The sequence below is a fragment of the Peromyscus maniculatus genome, chromosome 23 (genome assembly GCF_049852395.1).
Source record: "Peromyscus maniculatus bairdii isolate BWxNUB_F1_BW_parent chromosome 23, HU_Pman_BW_mat_3.1, whole genome shotgun sequence".
Classification (NCBI taxonomy): domain Eukaryota; kingdom Metazoa; phylum Chordata; class Mammalia; order Rodentia; family Cricetidae; genus Peromyscus; species Peromyscus maniculatus.
In genome coordinates, this window is record NC_134874.1 from 27,399,960 (window position 1) to 27,420,614 (window position 20,655).

A 20,655-nucleotide genomic window follows, 5' to 3' on the forward strand; every position below is an offset into this window, starting at 1 on the left:
GTAGCAAAATCCATGCAACATAGTGAACCCTATCTAAACAAAACAAAATTAACCAAAATTGGGGCTAGAGACATGGCTCCGAGGTTAAGAGCAATTGCTGCTCTTCCAGAAGACCCAGGTTCAATTCCCAGGACTCATATGGTGGCTCCCAAGTGGGTAGAACTCTAGTTCCAGAGGATCAGACTCCCCCTTCTGGCGTTCTTGAGTACTGCATGCATGTTGTGCACAGACACCCAGGTAGAGAAACACCAGTGCACATAAAATACAAATAAGCAAATATTTTATAAAAATTTATTATTATCTTGTGTGAGCATGCTATGTATGGGGGGGTGCACATGCCACTGCACACTTGTGGAGGTCAGTTGAGGAGTAGTTAGTTCTCTCCTTCCAGCTTACCAGGTATTAAAACCCAGGTGGCCAGGCTTGCAAGGCAGGGGCTTTACCTGCTTAGTCACCGTACCAACCCCTATTCTAAGGGCCCTAAGGGACACAGATACCAGTGGGATCAACATGCCCACTGCACTGACAGCCTGCCCCAGCATGCCAGCTCCATGTCAGCCTCCTGGGGTCAAGTCCAGGTCAAGCTATGCTAATGAGCCAACTACCATGGCAAGCTAGAGACAGGCACTCCTGGCCACAGCAACGTGAGCTGAACAGCTCTTTTTGGCCAAGAGTTATCTAGGAGTCATCTCTGGGAAGAGTGCCCAGTCTTGGGACTTCCTACAGAGCGGACAAAGATGGCTGTTCTCGGAACAAGTGCGATGGTTCCTCCTGAGTCCAGACTCACATGGACGTGAGGAGATCCAGCATCAGCCACTGCCAGGGACAGGCAGACCAGGCAGCAAGGGCCGTTGTGCCCCCTTCAGGCCCTAGCTGGGCTAGGAAAGAAACCAAGCCAGAGGACGGCTCACTTTACCTTTATTTCAGCTCTACTTGGATGTGACGACGTCAGGGTTAGAGGTTCAAAAGCTTTTGGAGTTTTGCTTTGTTTCCCCCATGCTAGGTGGGGATCAAACCCAGGTCCTGTGGATTCCAGGCAAGCCCACTATGGCTCAACCACACCCCCAGCTGCTCACTGGAGTGTTCTGGCAAAGCATACTTCGGCTGCTCCTGCAGGTCCTCATTGGGGGATTCTAGGCAAGCTCTCTTCCACGGAGCCACACCCCACTGGGGATGTCTAAGCAAGTACTCAACGGGCAGGCGAACCACACACTCCCTAGGTTAAAATCTGGAGGTTGTTTGGATTGTGCCCATGGCCTCTGAGCCTGCAAGCAGGCTGTGACTAGCAAGGTTTAGCAAGAGAGACCCCAGGGCAGGCTCTGAGAAAGCACAGCTTGACATCAGCCATGAGTCCCCCCTGGTGTTGCCATGCAAGATCTTATTTTTCTGTCCCTCTGCTTTCAAAGCAAAGGAAGATTAACAGGCTGAGGCTCGGGCAGCCCAGCCATTCTGTGAGCCCATGAAATTCTCCTTGGAACAAACCCAAAGTAACTGGGGTACTGTGGCAGCTAATTTCAGTCGTGAGCTTAGCAGGGTCTGGAATCACCCAGAAGGGAGTCTCCATGAAGGACTATCTGTGGGAGAGTGCCCTGATTGTGTCAGTTGATGTCAGGAGAGGCATCTTTATGGTGGGCAGGACCATTTCTTGGCTGGGATCCTGGAGTGTGGAAATGGAGTAAGTGAGCTGAGCTGCAGTATGCATCCATCACTCCATGCTTCCTGACAGTGATACAATGTGACCAGCTGCTTCAAGCTCCTGCTGCCTTAACACACACACACACACACACACACACACACACACACACACACACACACACACAGAGAGAGAGAGAGAGAGAGGGGGGGGAGGGGAAGGGCCATACAGTGGGCTGTAGCATGAATCTTAAAAGTTCTTATTAATAAAATCAAACCTGAGACGAGTTATTGGGGTCCATGCTGGTAGACCAGAGAGACAGAAGAAGCCACAGCTATCTCACCTCACCAGTTCCTCAGCTGGTCTTGTCTCCTCAGACTGGAGGCCTCTGTGTCCTCATCCCAATGGCTCTCAGCTGAACTACTGCTCAAAAGCCTGAATGCTTAACCAGCTAAAATCTTCTAGTTTCTGGTCCTCACACCTTATATATCTTTCTCTTTTCTACCACCACTCCCTGGGATTAAAGGCTGGCTTTCTGGGATTAAAGGCGTGTCACCATGCTTGGCTATTTCCAATGTGGCCTTGAACTCACAGAGATCCAGAGGGATTTCTATCTCTGGAATGCTAGGATTAAAGGTGTGAGTGCCACCATTTTCTAGCCTTTGTATCTAGTGGCTGTCTGTTCTCTGACCCCAGATAAATTTATTAGAGTACACAATATTTTGGTGAACACAATACCACCACAGTGGGCTGTCATCCAGAGCCTGGACTGGCTGGGCCCCTACCAACCTGAAACTACTAGTCTAAGCAAAAGGACCTTACTCTTGAGTGCCGTGTGCTGGGTGACATCCAAACTTTGGAGTTCTCCTCCCTGTTAAAACTAAGACCCTATGATATAGTACTGCGGTCCCAAGAGCACCCAGATCCAGCTGGGACCCCCTCCTAGGGTGTTTGTGGCCCAGGGAGCAATACTTTTTGTTTGTTTGTTTGTTTGTTTGTTTGTTTGTTTGTTTGTTTGTGACAGAGTTTCTCTGTGTAGCCCTGGCCGTCCTGGATCTCACTCTGTAGACCAGGCTGGCCTCGAACTCACAGAGATCCGCCTGCTTGTGTATGCTGTGTGCTGGGATGAAAGGTGTAAACGAATCACGACGCCTGGCTTGGACCTAGAGTCTTTGGCAAACCCGGTGAGCTTGGCCAGTAACACGAACCTTCAAGGTCTCCTCATTGTAATGCATGAGGAAGGCTATCACCGCGGCACTGCTGCGGCTAATGCCCCGCGTGGAGAAGACCAGGATGACCGAGCGGAGCCGCAAGTGAAGCTCTGCAAAGGAAGGAAGGAAGGGTGAGGGCTGTGCATGGCACCCTTCCGGGGACCTCAGTGACCACCGGGAGACCACTAGTGTATCTCTGGTGGTCTCTTCGGGGGGCCTCGCGCCCAGGGCACAACACTGGATGTTCAGAGGCTAAGAGGAAGAAATATTGAGAGTTCAAAGCCAGCCTAGGCAACCCAGGAAGGTGCTGTCAAATAAAAAATAAAAAGAGGACTTGGGGGTGGGGGTGGTCCTAGACTCCCCCAGTGAGGGCTGGGGGTGTGGCTCTGTGGTAGAGCACCTGCCTAGAATCCCCCAGTGAGGGGCTGGGGTGTGGTTAGTGGTAGAGCACCTGCCTAGAATCCCCCAGTGAGGGGCTGGGGTGTGGCTCAGTGGTAGAGCACCTGCCTAGAATCCCCCAGTGAGGGGCTGGGGTGTGGCTCAGTGGTAGAGCCCCTGCCTAGAATCCCCCAGTGAGGGGCTGGGGTGTGACTCAGTGGTAGAGCTCCTGCCTGGGATCCCCCAGTGAGGGGCTGGGGTGTGACTCAGTGGTAGAGCCCCTGCCTAGAATCCCCCAGTGAGGGCTGGGGTGTGGCTCAGTGGTAGAACACCTGCCTAGAATCTCCCAGTGAGGGGCTGGGGTGTGGCTTAGAGATATAGCACTTACCTAGCATATGTTCCACCCTGGTTGTATCTCTCAAGTTGAAAAAACAAATTAAAACGTAAAAGTAGTGAATTGCTGGGCAATGAGGGGTGGTGGAGGCTACTATCCCACTCCCAGCCATCCACGCAGCAGCTTGGGCTGGAGGCCAAGTTGGTGCCATGCTGGAAGCCAAGACTCCTGACCCGATTCAGCCTAGCTCTGCTAGGAATCTTGCTTTTCCTGGTCAACTCTGGGCCTTGAGACTGACTGAACGATCTACCTTTGTTATGCTAAGCAGCTGATGGGCATTGCTTTGCCAAGTGGGAAGCCAGAGCAGAGTCAAGTAGACACATGAAGCATGATGGGAATCAGAGCTAGATGGTGTGGGGGTACCTTCCTTCTCTGTGGGCGTTTGAATGTAGTTGGCCCCCATACTCTCATAGGAAGTGGCACTATTAGGAGGTGTGGCTTTGTTGGAGTGGGTGTGGCCTTGTTGGAAGTGTGTCACTGTGGGGGCGGGCTTTGAGGGACACTGCCCAGTGTGCCAGTTGACTTCCTGCTGCCTGCCTATCAAGATGTAAGAGCTCTCAGCTCTAGCACCATGTCTGCCTGCACACCGCCATGCTCCCCATCATCATGATAACAGACTAAACTTCTGAAACTGTAAGCGAGCCACTCCAATTAAATGTGTTCTTTATGAGAGTTGCTGGCCTCATGGTATCTCTTCATAGCAATGATAACCCTAACTAAGACATTCTCTTACCCAACTCTACTGACTAGCATTGAGCAAAGAAATTGAAAGAGAAGCATTTTCGAAGCCCCAGACCCCTCAGAGGAGCAGGCACCCAAAACTCCGTGCACCCATGTTTGTCCAGTATCTTCACTGTAGGGCTGGCTCAGAAGGGCATGGCTATGTAGCTACAGTAAGAACAGGACGATAAGACACAGTGTGGGGATGGCACTGGATGCCACTCCTAAGCTGCTCATGTAAACTCAGCTGAGGGCTTTGGAGGGGTTGCATGCGCTAGACTGTGTACTTCCCCAAGTCCTGGGGTGGGAGAGGGGGGCAGGTCTCGGACAGGGAGATACTTGTGAGCACAGGAAGGGTGATGCCCAATCTGGAAATCCTCCTTACCCATGAAGTGACAGATGTGGCGGAAAGAGGGGAAGAGGTTGGAATACGAAGTATCCTCAATCTTGATATGCAGGAGTCTGTCTGCATCGCCTACAAAACTGAAAGACAGCAGCATGGTGTTGAGTATCTGTTTCCTCCTCCTTAGATCATTCCTTCTGGGAGGGAGGGAGGCTTCTTGTTCTAGTAGACCAGGCTGGCCTCAAACTCACAAAGATCCGCCTGCCTCTGCCTCCCGAGTGCTGGGATTAAAGGCGTGCGTCACCACCGCCCGGCGGAGGGAGGCTTCTTAAGACTCAGGAAGTAAAGTAAAGGAAATTACCAAGGCTCAGGAACTGAGACACTTGCAAGTCCCAGCAACTTCCTGAAACCTACAAGATTCACAAGGCCCCTCCCCCAACGCTATATAGGTAGTAACAACTGCAGGTGAGAGGAGACTCTCTGGCCTAAGGAGCTCTGTGAGTCATGCAGGGAGTTCCAGGATCACGGGTTATCATGAATCCTGACTCAGCTGCCTGAGTCATCCATGTTCCTGTAAGTGATCCTTATACCAGCAGAGCCGTCTCTCCAGAACCCAGGTAATACTCCTACCAGTTCCTATCATCCCCATGTCAATCCCCAATCATTCCCTTGTAGTTTCTGTGCAAGGACGAGGGACACCACAGTGGGGCTGGCTGATCACCCATGTGTGTGTGACTTTTCCTGGGTGATGCAGATAAAGCATCTCTTCACCCCAGATAGGACACTGATGACAGGTTAAAGTAAGATCAGCACCACCAAAGTCCAACACGGAGAACCAGGGAGTTACTGTGGTTATTTAACAGGTGCGTGTGGAGGGGGAATGACTGGGGATTGACACGGGGATGATAGGAACTGGTAGGAATATTACCTGGGGTCTGGAGAGATGGCTCCGCTGGTATAAGAGCTGGTATAAGGCTTGCCAGGCAAGCATCAGGACATGAGTTTGATTCCCAGCCCTCACAGAAGCAGCCAGGCTGGGTGGTCTGCACGTGTCATCCCAGCACTGGGGAAGTGGAAGCAGATGGATCCCTAGCCTCGCTGGAGGTGAGGCTCAGTGGGCGAGCCCTGTGCTGGTTTCCTCCAGTGAAAGAAAGGGGCCGGCTCAGCAGCAGAGAGCATCTGGCCAGTGGGTGAGAGGCCTGGGTTTAATCCCTAGGACTGGAGGGGGAAAAATAGCTACAACAAACTATGGCAGCAGGAAACATGTAAATGAGTGACTCTTCACCTAAGATGAAAACCATGGTGAAAATGAGTGACTCTTCACCTAAAATAAAAACCATGGTGTAAATGAGTGACTCTTCACCTAAAATAAAAACCATGGTGTAAATGAGTGACTCTTCACCTAAAATAAAAACCATGGTGAAGCCGGGCGGTGGTGGCGCACGCCTTTAATCCCAGCACTCCGGAGGCAGAGCCAGGCGGATCTCTGTGAGTTCGAGACCAGCCTGGGCTACCAAGTGAGTTCCAGGAAAGGCGCAAAGCTACACAGAGAAACCCTGTCTCAAAAAACCCAAAAAAAAACAAAAAACAAAAAGACAAAAAAAAACCATGGTGAAAATGAGTGACTCTTCACCTAAGATAAAAAACCATGGTCTGGGGAGATGGCTCACTCAGCAAAATGCCTGCCGCACAAGCATAGTACCTGTGTTACAACCCCAGGCATGCGCGTAAGAAGCTGCGCTAACAGGGGCACTCATCTGGAACCCTAGTGCTGGGGGCACCAAGACAGATCTCTCAAGCTTGCTGTCTAGCCAGATTATCTAGTCCATGAACACCAGGCTCAGTGAGGGACTCTGTCGCAAAAAAAATAAAGTGGAGTGCTGGGCGGTGGTGGCACATGCCTTTGATCCCAGGACTCGGGAGGCAGAGGCAGGTGGATCCCTGTGAGTTCAAGGCCAGCCTGGGCTACAGAGAGAGTTCCAGGACAGCCAGGGCTACACAGGGAAACCTTGTCTCAAAAAAACTGATGAATAAATAAATGAATGAATGAATGAATGAATGAATAAATAAATAAATAAATAAAGTAGGGATGACAGAGGAAGGCGCCCAACAACATATGGCCTTCATATGCATAGGCAGCTGCACGTGTGTGCACAATCATTCATACACACACACACACACACACACACACACACACATCACCATTACTTACTAGGGTGTTGCCTCCAATGAAACATTGACATGTGCTTTAATTTTCAGATCCTTGTGAATCCTAGCATTGCAGGCTTGACTGAATTTGCCCAGGAAGACCTTGCCTGGAATGATCTCAATTGGGTATGGCTGGAAGGCGTCCAGTTCCTGTGATGGGGAAGGAAGAAGGCTGTTGCGGACACACCGCGGAAGAGAAGGGGGAGGTCCAACGCTGGAGGTGGAGCTCTGAAGGTCAGCTCAGAAGAGCAATCCCAAGACATGAAGGAGACTGGGAGCTTGAGTTTCCAACACACTGGCAATGAGTACCTCCCATGAGAAGTCAGAGGCCGGAGTGTAAAACAAGGATTGACTCACAGCATCCCAGCACATGAACAGGGCTCCATACGGACGTCCCCTTCCCTCATGGCACCGGTCTGTACCTGGACATACCCACAAAGGTTGGAACTGACCATCTGTGGCCCAAAACTTGTCCAGTTGAGGTGGGTGCTGGCTGCCAAGAAACGTGAATCCAATCCCCCCCACATATTTGAAGAGAATCTGATTTCCATATTTGTATCATGGCACTTGAGAGAGTGTGCGCACACGAATACATGCACGCACGCATGCACGCACGCACACATACACACAGCACAAAACAAATCATTGTATTCAGAAAAAAGAAGTCTAGCAACATTCTTGGTACAAGATACTGGAAAAGAAAAGGTTTATTATGGGTGTCAGTTTCAGAGACTTTAATCCGTTGTAGTGGGGAAGACACGGTGGTGGGGTCCTTCCCATGGCAGTGAGGAAAGTTGCCAACCCCTAGGGCCTACTTCTACCAGCCAGGCTCCACCTCCTGAAGGCTCTGTGGCCATCTGAGGAGGGACTCTGGCTGGGGAACAAGAGTTCAAGGCATCTGCCTATGGGGGACATTTCAGAGTCAGCTCTAGCACTCTCTGAGTTAGCATACTGCCCCCCGAAACCACACCCCCTCTAGATCCCCGAGTTTGGCTTCCCCACAATGTGTTAACTCTGCATTTGTCCTTATGGACTGAAACCCCAGTGGTTCGGGGCTCTTCTCCCCATTCCCATCTCCCCCATGTCCTCTATCCCTATCTTCTCTTTCTCTGCCTCCACTTACCTGTCAGTCTCCAACCTCACTTCCTAGAAGGGGCTGCTCCTCCCCTCGCCTCACCTGGGGCATCCAGATGATCTTCTGGGTCCGGAAGAAATGGTACAGGCCAGAGAAGCACTCGTAGCCGCCTCTGAGGACATAGACAGGGTGGCGGGTAAGGTGGGTGAGGATCTGCCCAAATTCCACGGCGGGTCCAGGTAAGAGTTCTAGGGGAGAGGACCAAAGAGGCACAAGGTGTGTTTAGCATTTGCCTAGTGTTAGAATGGATGGCCGCTTCCATCTAAAAAGCAATTACTCAGAAACCCAAGTCAAGGGGCACATAAAACAAAATTACGAAACAAAATCCGAGTCAGGTATAGAGAGAAATTGTTACAAGAGAAAACTTGTTTTTAAGATTTTTAAAAACATGTATGGGTGTTTCACCTGCATGTATGTCTGTGTACCACAAGTGTGCAGTACCTGCAGAAGCCAGAAGAGGACAAGGGATCCCCTGGAACTGGCGTTATTGACAGTATGCGCAACCCTTTGGGTGCTGGGAACCAAACCCAGGTCCTCTGGAAGAGCAACTAGAGCTCTTAACCACTGAGCCATCTCTCCAGCCCCAAACTTTTATTACTTTTAATTATGTGCATATGTGTGTGTTTGTGAGTTTGTGGACATGAGTGCAGGTGCCCATGGAGGCCAGTACAGGGCACCTGATCCCCAAGATCTGTAGTTACAGGTGGCTGTGAGCCGTCTGACATGGGTTCTGGGAACCACACTCAGGTCCTCTGTAAGAGCAGTATGTGCACTTTAACGATGATAGCTCGTTCAAGCAGAATAATATTCCATTCCGTGGATGTACTGCATGCTGCTTCATCCATTCACTGGCTTATTAAGATATCTGTGCTGTTTCCACCATGGGCTATCATGAACAAGGTACACGGTTTTTGTGCGATGTGTCTTCATTTCCCTGGAGTATGGACCCTAGCCCTTTGAGGAACCACCATTGTTTTCTTTACACTAGGCCATCTTATGTTCTGTTCTTACATTAGTTGTTGTTTTTCGAGACAGTTGTTGGGTTTCTCTGTGTAGCCCTGGCTGTCCTGGAACTCTCTCTGTAGACCAGGCTGGCCTCGAACTCAGACATCCATCTGCCACTGCAGATGGGACCAAAGGTGTGTGCCACAAATGTCAGGCTTTGGACTAGTTTTTCATTTTTATAAGATTTATTTTCTTTTTAATGGTATGTGTATGTATTTACAGGCATACACGTGCCACAGTGTACACATGGAGAGGAGAGGCCAAGCCTTGGGACTTGGTTCTCTCCTGCCCCATTTTTGATCCAGGAACGGAATTCAGCTTGTGGGTCTGTTCACAGGCGCTTTCTACCACTTTCACTGGCTCTGACTTTGTTTTTTGTTTTTGAGTCAGGGTCTCACTCTGAGGCAGTCACCCCTAGAACTCACTATATAGCCCAGATTTGCCTTCGAAATTGTGGCACTCCTCCAGCCTCAGTCTCTGCAGTGCTGGGACTAGTCATGAGCTGCGATGCCCACGCCTTTTTACTCCGTGTTCAGTGGTGTACAAAGGTTCCAGTGTCTCCACATTCTCGCCAACACTTGTTAGTATCCGTCTTTTTTATTATGCCCACCCCAGTGGGTGTGAAGTGATATCTCCTTGTAGTTTGGTCTTGTTTCTGAGGTGAAATGTATGTAGCTCAGTCTGACCTGGAACTCATTATCCTCTTGACTCAGCCTCCTGAGTGTGGGGATTAGAGGCATGTATCATTGTGCCTGGCTGCCGTGTGTGTGTGTGTGTGTGTGTGTGTGTGTGTGTGTGAGAGAGAGAGAGAGAGAGAGAGAGAGAGAGAGAGAGAGAGAGAGAGAGAGAGAGAGAGAGAGAGAATGTGTCATATGTGGAACCAGTCACATGGCAGGAATCTATTCTCTTCTGCCATGTGGGTCCCAGAAATCATCTCACTGGCCCTTTTTATGGTTTAATATAAATTTTAATATAAATTTCTTTCATGAATTGTAATTATGCTATATAATAGTTAATATTCATTATCCACTTGTCTGGACTTAAGTCACCTAGAACACCGTGGAGACGTATCTGTGGATGCAAATGTGAGGGTGTTTCTGGGAGAATTAACTGAGGATGGAGGGCCTATCCCGAATGTGGTGGTACCATTCCACAGGCTGGGGGCTGGGCCAGAATGAAAAGAGGAAATGGAAGGCCAGTGAGATGGCTCAGTGGGTCCAGGTGTTTGCTGCCAAGCCGGAGACCCTGGATTCCATCTCTGGACACCACAGGGTAGGAGAGAACCAACGCCTGCCCACTGTCCTCTGACTTCCACACGCCCATCACGGCATGTGCCCCCCCCCCAGTTACACACACACATAAAGATGGGGGTGGGCTACCCGGCAGAGCACACATGGTCTTCCCCGCTCTCCGCTTTCTGGTTAGCCGTGAACCGGACAGCCTCCTCCACTCCGACAGCATGCTGTCATGTCAGGCCCACGGTTCCAGTGACTGTGACTGAGTCCTGGGAAGCCATGAGCCAGACTCAATCTTGGCTCTCTTAAGCCGTTCTGTCACAGCAGCATGAAAGTCACTAACACAGACCTCATGGGGCTCCACAGAAAGTCTGCACTAGCCTGCCTCGGCCAAGACACCCTGGACCCTTTAGAGCCCACCAGCAGTAGGAGGGAGACCATGGGCTCTGCTCTCCAAACCGACTTTCGGGAGCTGGGGAGACGGCTCGGTCAGGAGAGTGTCGTGGAAGCTGAGGACCCGAGTTCTCTCCCAGAACCCACATAAAAATGCCAGGCTTGGTGCTGTGTGCTTATAAGCTATCAGGGAAGATGGACAGATCCCTGGGGCTCCACAGACGGCTGGCCCAGCTGAGCCAGTGAATTATACATAATGAGAGCGAGCGTCTCAGAAAATAAGTGGGGCCAGGAAGATGACTGAGGGTGTAAAGGTGCCTGTCACCTACTCAGGTGACCAGAGTTCCACCCCAGGACCTGTATGGTGGAAGGAGGGAACTGACTCCCGCTGACCCCCCCACAAGCTCTGTGACATCCCTACCCCCCCCCCAAAAAAAAAGACAGCACAATTTACAAAACTTTTTAGAAGGAGACCAGCACCTAGGCATCAACACCTAAGGCTATCCTCTGGCCTCCATGGTTACAGAGTGAAATCAACTAGGGAAAGAGAAATAAATCAATTTGATTAACTACGCTGAACTTCTGTTCTTGAAAACAAGAACACTTCCAGAAGAAACTGCTCAGGACATAAGTAACAAGGACCTGTCTGGAGGATGAACCTGTGCGTGCCTGTAAACCACGGTGGGAGAGAATTTGCAGGTTTCCAGGCGGAAGTCACTCCCATCCCCGTGGGGTCTGGTTCAGAGGTCCCTGAGTCCAGACAGTAGGTCACAGGGCACCAGCCATGTCTCTCTTGAGCAAGAGACTAGTGGGTCAGAGGCCACAGGGGAGTAGGGACAGAAGTCCCAGGCCACACTGAGCCTGTTACCTTTAGCCTAGATTTCTGCCTCTCCACCACTAGAGACGTGCAGGCCACAACTACAGGGCCAGCATTAGCCACAACTGGGGACCCCCACAGAACCTGGCCACCTCACCGAGCAGCTTCAGCTGACTGTTTCGTCAAGAATAGTAGTTGGGCATGATGGTATACACTTGCAATCCCAGTACTCAGGGAGACGGAGGCAGGAGGATGGCACACTGGATCCCTTGGCCTCAGCTGTACCAGCGGTGGTGGGAAGGAGCACACCTGGCTGAAAGGTATCATTTTAACACACCTGGCTTCAAAAGGCAGCTTTTTGTTTTGCTTCTCTTTTTCTTTCTTTTGGAGACAGAGCCTCACTACATAGCCTTGGCTGGCCTACGTACTCCCTGTGTAGATCAGGCTGGCCTTGAAGTCACAGAGAGCTGCCTAATTCTGCTTCCTGAGTGCTGGGATTAAAAGTGTGTGCCACCAGGCCCAACTCAAAAGACATCAATGTTTTAAATGAGGACAGGTTGCCTAGAGTGGAAATGTTACATTTGGTCTCCTTCTGAGTGGGAAGTTCAAGAACACAACAAAACCCTTACAGAGTAAAGGTTTGTTTTTAAAACATCACTTTATTTGTTTACTTATTTACTCACTGACTTGTTGGGGGGCACACATCTGCCACAGCATCTGTATGGAGGGCAGAGGACAACTTGTGGAAGATGGTTCTCTCCATCCATGTGGGTCCTCGGGATCGAACTCAGGTTGTCAGGCTTGGCAGCAAGCACCTTTATTGTTGAGCCACCTCTCCAGCCCCAGTTCTTAAGGCTCCAGGGTCCAGCCTGGAGTCCTAAAACTATGAACAAGCTGAGCATGCCATACACACCAGCAATTATAGCACTGGGGAGGTGGAGGCAGGGGGGTCAGAAGTTCAAGCTACCGTGATGTCGAGGACAGCCTGGACTACATGAGACCCTGTCTCAAAAAAGGTGGGGCCGGAGAGATGGCTCAGGGAGTAGAGGCGCCTGCTGCCACGCCTCATCACCTGAGTTCGATCCCTAGGACTCACGTGGCAGAATCCACATGTGCCATGGCATGCATGTGTCTCTCTCTCTCTCACACACACACACACCATGCATATATACATACATGAAACATCATTTCCCAAAAGTTTTAATTATATGTGTCTGGGGCGGGCGGGCGGGCGGGCGGGGGATGTGCACATGAATCAGGTGCCCTCACGCACCAGAGGGTCAGATGCCCCGAAGCTGTAGTTACAGCGAGTTGTGAGTCACTCTACATAAATGCTGGGACCCTACTCAGGTCCTCTGAGAGAGCAGAACATGCTCTTAAACTGCTGAGCCATCTCTCCAGCCCAAAATGTACAGACAAACAACCACAGGCTTAGGGGCGGAGCCCAGTTGGTTGGTAGAGAGCTTGCCTAGCTAGCATGCCCAAGGCCCTGGGTCCACCCCCAACACTGCATAGGACATGGTGGCATAAGCCTGTAATCTCGGCACTCAGAAGGTGGAGAGAGGAGGTTCAGAAGTTCAAGATCATCCTCAGCTATATCATGAGTTGGAGGCTAGCCTGGGCTACACTAGACTCTGATTCAAAACTAGCAAATATCTGCAAACTGTAGCCCAAAGGAACCCACACATGGAAGAAATTTCCAAGCCAAAGACCACTTGGGAAGAGTCTCAACGGCAGGTGTTTGTAAAGGCAGAGCCTTAGTGCCACCCAGTGGCAGGGAGTGTAAATGGCCATTCTCATCCCGTCAGCACTGGGCCGAACTGTTGGGGAATATTATTTAAGGTGTGTTACTTTTGTTCATGCTGCATTTGTTTAACTCTGTGAGGCTGTGATACTGTGCCTGTCTAAAACACCTGGTGGTCTAATAAAGAACTGAATGGGCAATAGTGAGGCAGGAGAAAGGATAGGCGGGGCTGGCAGGCAGAGAGAAGAAATAGGAGAAATCTGGGAGGAGAGAAAAGGAAGTAGCAGAGGAAGGAGGAGGACTCCAGGGTCAGCCACCCAGCTGGAGTAAGAGTAAGATTTACAGAAGTAAGAGAGCATGAAAAGCCCAGAGGCAAAAGGTAGATGTGATAATTTAAAGTAGAAATAGAAAGAAGCCAAGCTAAGGCCGGGAATTTATAATTAAGTATAAGCCTCTGTGTGTGATTTATTTGGAACAAAAACAACCAACACTGAACGGATAATAAGCCTTCTTCAAATTTTGAATTAAGTATCTTGGAACTGATGACACATGCTTTGGGGGAGTCTTTTAACTTTGTATTACTTTATTTATTCGTCTCTGTCTGTACATGCACGTGTATCACAAACACACGTGGAGGTCAGAGGACAACTTGTAAATTCTCTCCTTCCACCACGTGGGTGCTGGGGATCAAACTGAGCTTGTCAAGCTTGGTGACAAGAGCATCTGCCCGCTGAGCCATCCGACCATCACCCCCCTCTTTTTGCATAGTAGTGAGGAATGGACCTTAGGCTTTTATAGGATATTATACACGGGAGGCAAGTGTTCTACCACTGAGCTACAGACCCGGCCCAGTTTTATTATTATTATTATTATTATTATTATTATTATTATTATTTTTGCTGTGATAAAGTTTCACTGTGAAGCCTTGGCTAGCCTAGAACTCACTATGTAGACCAGGCTGGCCTCAAACTTACAGAAATCACCTGCCTCTGCCTCCTGAGTGTTAGGGTTAAAGGTGTCCACCATTATGCTTGACTGTCTATTTATTTTGAAACAGGGTTTTATGTACCCAAGCCTGACCTTGAACTTGCTCTGTAGCTTCTGTTCCTCCTGCCTCCACACCCAAGTGTGCACCGCCACACCCAGTACCTGGTATTGGGGTGGACCTACGGCTTTAAGCATGCTAGGTGAGCACTCCGCTACCTAAGCTACAATTCCAGGACAGTTTTTTGTTTGTTTTTGTTTTCATTTGAATCATGGTCTCACTCTGTAGCTCAGACTGCCCTGGAACTCAGAGCAATCCTCCTGCTTCAGGCTCCCCAGTGCTGGGATATTATACATGTGCTACCACACCTGGTCCCAGCTGACACTTGGATTATAACCTCCGGGGAAACATTGGCTCTCCTGTCTGAGTGGCCCCTGAATTCTGGGCCCAAAGATATGATTATTAGCATATTGTCATGTCGGGCCGCTGACTTCGGGGTCATTTGTCATGCAGTGACAGAGAGCTCACTTGCTAGGCATGTGGGAGATTTCACCTTCTCTTCCTTCCTCCTCTTCCTCGTCTATCTTTCCTGCATGCGTGTGTGTGTGTGTGTGTGTGTGTGTGTGTGTGTGTGTGTGTGTTATGCACATGTGCGCGCATGTCTTTGCATGAGTGGAGGTGGACATGTGTGCAGTGATGGCGTAGTTGGTAAAATGCTAGCCTGGCCATCTGAGGACCCGAGTTCCACCCCAGAGTCGTGTGAAAAGGCCGGACAGAGTGGCACACTTTTGCAACTCTAGCACCAGGAAGGCAGGGAGAGGTGGGTCGCCAGGACTCGCTGGCCAGCCAGCTCAGCCTTCTTGGCAATCTCCAGGCTGGCAGAGACGGTCTAAAACACAAGGCGGCTGACCTTGGGGCTGACCTCTGGTCTCCACAGGCCTTCACGCACGCACACAGACATACACGCAAGAAAGTCAAGTAGAAATCCTTCCTTCCTCCTTTGTTTCCCTCGGGTAATGTGGTCACAGCCCCACACAAATGAGGACTATCGGCACTGTCCACCCTTCTTGTGCTTGTAAAAACCCACCTGGGAAGGCTGGGGATGTGGGTCCCTTGGTAAAGTACTTGCTTAGCATGCTGGAGGCTCTGGGGTCCATTCCTAGCACTGCATGAGCCAGGCATGACTGCACAAGTCTGCCAGCCTAGCACTGAGGAGGCAGAGGTGGGCAGATCTCCATGAGTTCGAGGCTAGCCTCATCTACAAGTTCCAGGACAGCCTGGGCTACATAATAAGAGAGACCCTTTCTCAAATAACACCAAAAAAGACAAAAAGGACTAAGAACAACTCTCTTGGGGTGTGATTACCAGTGTTCTCTTCCTCCTCCTCCTCCTCCTCTTCTTCCTCCTCTTCCTCCTCCTCCTCCTCTTCCTTAAGCTGCCGCCGCCGCCGTATGCGCAGCTCCAGGGAGCTGGTGTTGCTGTCGTACACGATGCAGTATCTCACGCACTCCAGATCCACGGACTCCGGGATGAGGTACTGGTTCTCTCTCTAGGAAGCCACACAGACGCGCTGCTCAGATGCTCAGCTGGGCACACTGTCCCTGCACCACCTCCCAGGGGCGCTTGAGGCAGGCTGGGGTCCTGTCCTCCTTCCCTTGCTGACCACTAACAGACCGGAGAGTCTCTTGGATCTCTGCTCCCTCCCTGTCACTAGGAAGGACGGCAGTGGGGACCAGACCAGAGACGGCCTGGCCAGAGAATGGCGGTCCATTACCGAACTTACAGCCCCGCGAGTCACTGTGGCTGGGTGACCGGGGGATGGTGGCAGTACACCTAAACCCCAAATCACTCCTGAAGCAGAAGTCCTGAGTGAGCGAATGCCACCAGGAGAACCATGAGGTCGAGTGCAGGTTATGGGATGGCAGGGCCTTGGGTCTTGTGTTTAGTCTCTAACTGTATGACTGACTGTCCCCACTGCTGTGAGGACTGCCTAACAGGGGCAGCTTACGGGAGGAGGGTCATCTTCACCCGGAGTTTGAGGGTACAGTCAGTTGTGTGGACAAGGTGTGTCTGCCGGAGTGGGAGGCCAGGTCACATTGTGTCCACAGTCAGGAAGCAGAGAGAACGCCGGTGCTCAGCTCGCTTTCTCCCTCTCGTTTTTAATTGTTTTCATGGGGGTGGGGTCGGTTCGAGACAGGGTCTCTCTGGGTAGCCCTGGCTGTCCTGGAACTCACGCTGTAGACCAGGCTGGCCTCGAACTCACAGAGATCCGCCTGCCTCTGCCTCCCAAGCGCTGGGATTAAAGGTGTGTGCCCCCACACCACAGGCCTGAGCCTTGAGGTTTTATAACCAGCCTAATTTCTGGCCTATCCTCTGCTTCCTGATTACGGACGAAATGTGACCTGTTGGCTTCCCTGCTTGCCATCTTGCCTTCCTCACTAAGACAGGACCAAACCCTCCAACTGTGAGCTCAAATATCCCCTCCCTCCCCTCCTTCCTGTAAGTCTCTTGTCAAGTGTTCTGTCACAGCTGAAGAATGAGATAACCAAAAAAAGAGTCCTTGAGGTGATGAGCTCACCTGGGGAAGGGATGAGCTCACCTGAGGAGAAGATGAGCTCACCTGAGGAGAAGAGGGGCTCACCTGAGGAGAAGATGAGCTCACCTGAGGAGAAGATGAGCTCACCTGAGGAGAAGATGAGCTCACCTGAGAAGAAGATGAGCTCACCTGGGAGGGGGTGATGTCACCTGGGGAGGAGAGAGCTCCCCTGGGGAGCGGATGTAGTCTCACAGTACTAGACTCGTCCAGGAACCTAATAGACGTTCTAGAGCTCAAGGATTCCTGAGTGGCTGACAGCTGAGTGTGGCCTTTACTCGCTCTCAGGGTCCCCTCTGAGCCTGATGCTGTTTGTGCAGCCTGGCCTATGTGATGCAAGAGTCCCAACAGAGGCATGCAGGAGACAAGTGCCCACGCATTCTGCTTTACAGTATAGTGTTAAGGGCCACAGAAGCCCAGACGAGGGGCTGGAGAGATGGCTCAGAGGTTAAGAGCACTGGCTGTTCTTCCAGAGGACCTGAGTTCAATTCCCAGCAACCACATGGTGGCTCATGACCATCTGTAATGAGATCTGGTGCCCTCTTCTGGCCTACAGGCATACATGCGGGCAGAACACTGTGTACATCATAAATAAATCCTAAAAAAGAAAGAAGTCCAGACTAATAAGGATCTCTGGAACTCAAAGGGGAGAAAGCTCACTGGTCTAGAAGCTCAAGAGAACATTCAGGGAGATGCCTGTTGCCTGGTGGGGGTCCACACATCACATCCTAGAACCAGGAAGCTGAGGCAGGAGGTCTTGAGATCTAGGACAGTCTAGGCCACATACCAAGACTCTGGCTAAGAATAAGGGCCATTGAGCTTCCTCAGCAGGTAAAGGTGCTTGCTAACAAGCCTGAGGACCTGAGTTCAATCCCTGGGACGCCATGTAGAGGTTATCTTCTGATCCCCACATATGTGACATGGCCTGGCTATGCCCAGGTACATACCTACCCCCCACAGAGAGAGACGGGGGGGGGGGGGGGGGGGGAGACACACACACAAACACACACACACACACACACACACACACACCAGATAAGTGTTATAAAAGGGCTGAGGAGGTTACTCAGCAGTTAGAGCACTTGCTACATTTGAAGAAAACTTGAGTTCAGTTCCCAGCTCCTACCTCGAGTGGCTCACATCTGCCTGTAACTCAAGCTCTAGGGGATCCAATGTCCTCTTCTGGACTCTGTAGGCATCTGCACTCATGCACACACCAAACACACACAGACACACACACACATACACACACTCACTTTTGTTTTTGTTTTTTGCTTTTGGAGACAGGGTTTCTCTGTGTAGCTTTGGAGCCTGTCCTGGATCTCACTCTGTAGACCAGGCTGGCTTCGAATTCACAGAGATCCGCCTGGCTCTGCCTCCCAAGTGCTGGGATTAAAAGTGTGCGCCATCACTGCCCGGCTTCCACACACACACTTTTTAAAAAATAGTAATGTAACAAAAATTTTAAGAAACATAAGGTGGAAACTGATAGAAAAAGATAAGTACCATTCTTTGGCTTACACACACACACACACACACACACACACACACACACAATCACATGATCACATAATATCACACAGTCATGCAATACACATATATGATTACATAAGACACTCACACAATCATAATACACATACATTACACACATACACACAATCACACACACATCACATGATCACATTATATGCACACAGCCATGCAATACACATACATGATTATATAATACACTCACACAATCATAATACACACATATATTATATACACACATCACATCATCACATAATATACACACAGTCATGCAACACACATACATGATTACATAATATACTCACACAACCAAAATACACACACAAATTACACACACACATATACACACAATCACATGATCACATAATACACACAAGATAATGTAACATACATACACGATTATATAATGCATTCATACAATCACATAATACACACTTACAGACACATTACACATACACCACACACATACATATACACACAGGCACACAAACAGACACACACAATCATATGATCACAATACATACACGATCACATAATACATATACACGATTACATAATAACACTCACAATCACATAACACTCACACACAAACAAAAATGGTAAACAAAGATTGGGAAGTGTTCTGGGTAGAGCGAAGGCCCCTCTCTGGTCACTGGTACAGATGTGCCAACAATCTGTACTCACGACCTACTAGATGCCAGAGGCTAGACAAAGTAGGACCCACCACCAAGCTCACAGCCAAGTCCTCAGGACAGAGAGGGCAGTGTCCACAGGCTGTATAGACCCTTGTTCCCAGATTACAGCCAGCATGACTTACAACATGCTTACTAATGGCAGGAACAGCGAGTGTCTACCAGGAAGAACTCTAGGGATGTGGGAGGGATCCATGGGACATGCACCATCCCCGCCAACCTGTCCCTCACAGTTGATGCCACCCTCTGGACCCACGACAAAACCTCCCTGTCCTCCCCACCCTCATGAGGTCCCCAGGCTGTCTGCTTCTGACTCAGCCTGATACCTTCTTCACTCTAAGGGCAGTGATCACATGGCTCTCGTCATATTGCCTTTTGGTTCGAACATCTGGGAAAGAAAAGAGTTGAACTCAGAACAGGAACTGTAAAGGAACACAACACTGGTGGGTAGGTGGGTAATTGTCCACTCAAAACACAGCTGTGATCTCAACACCTAGAGTGTATGCAAGGTGGGGGGATGGAGACAGGAGGACTGTGAGTTTGAAGCCAGCCAGGGCTACATAGCAAGACTCTGGTCTTCAAATAAATAGTTTCTGCATTTATATATGTGCTGGAGGATGCCCACATGCCACACCCAAGTGGGGGTCAGAGGATAACCTGTGAGGGAGCTGACAAGTCTTGGTTGTGCTTTCTTGGTGCTGGACCACTGACCTTGTTTGAATCTTGAATTATCTTTCTAACAGTATGACATTCAATAACATCATTGTTTCCCTTCGTTTGTATGTGTATGATGTATATACATAAGCATGTGCACAAGAGTGTATGAGGGCACGGGCCCATGTGTGTGCGCATGCCTGTGTGTCTTCCTCAATTCCTCTTCAGGCCAAGTCTCTCTCTCACTGAACCCAGAGCTCACATTTTCACCCATCAAGTCAGCCATCTTGCCCAGCATGTCCATCCCGCCCTCCTGAGTTCTGGGGTTACAGGCAGACTACCAAACCACCTGACTTTTCTCTAAATGTTGACTTATGTGCACTGGTGTTTTGCCTCCAAGTATATCTGTATGAGAGTATTGGGTTCCCTGGAATTGGAATTACAGACAGTTGTGAGCTGCCATGTGGATGCTGGGAATTGAACCCAGGTCCTCTGGAAGAGCAGCCAGTGCTCTTAACCACTGAGCCATCTCTCCAGCCCCTCACCTGACTTTTTTTATTTTTTTATTTTTATTTTTATTTTTTATTTTTTTTTTCCGAGACAGGGTTTCTCTGTGTAGCTTTGTGCCTTTCCTGGAACTCACTCTAGCCCAGGCTGGCCTCGAACTCACAGAGATCCACCTGCCTCTGCCTCCCGAGTGCTGGGATTAAAGTCGTGCGCCACCACCTCCTGGCCTCACCTGACTTTTATACAGTGCTGGGGACCAAACTCTGGTGTTCACGATTCCATGGCAAGCCCTTTATCTACTGAGCCTAATCACAGGCAGCGTTTTGAACCAAACAACAAAACAACTTTCTGACGCCATTCATTGCCCTTTCCAAACCTTTGGCAACCTTCAGAAGGAGGGTGTGCAGGCCACTGTTCTCAGCATACCCACCGGTTAACCGTGTGCTGATGCATGTGTGTGTTGGTGTATGTGTTGCGT

General features: G+C 50.1%; 1 protein-coding gene across 6 annotated transcripts in view; it reads right to left on the reverse strand.

The window, feature by feature from the left end:
* Styxl1 (serine/threonine/tyrosine interacting like 1) overlaps window positions 1-20,655 on the reverse strand; it is a 36,411-nt gene that overhangs the window by 2,546 nt on the left and 13,210 nt on the right. For 5 of the 6 annotated variants that reach the window (XM_016002054.3, XM_006971279.4, XM_076560813.1 and 2 more), the window contains 6 exons: window positions 19,343-19,404; window positions 15,567-15,750; window positions 8,065-8,210; window positions 6,892-7,037; window positions 4,722-4,819; window positions 2,842-2,954 (listed from right to left, as the gene is read on the reverse strand). In XM_016002054.3, the coding sequence (XP_015857540.1) occupies window positions 2,842-2,954; window positions 4,722-4,819; window positions 6,892-7,037; window positions 8,065-8,210; window positions 15,567-15,750; window positions 19,343-19,404 (749 nt within the window). The remainder of the gene's footprint in view (window positions 1-2,841; window positions 2,955-4,721; window positions 4,820-6,891; window positions 7,038-8,064; window positions 8,211-15,566; window positions 15,751-19,342; window positions 19,405-20,655) is intronic. The other variant, XM_076560815.1, reaches the window with a different exon arrangement.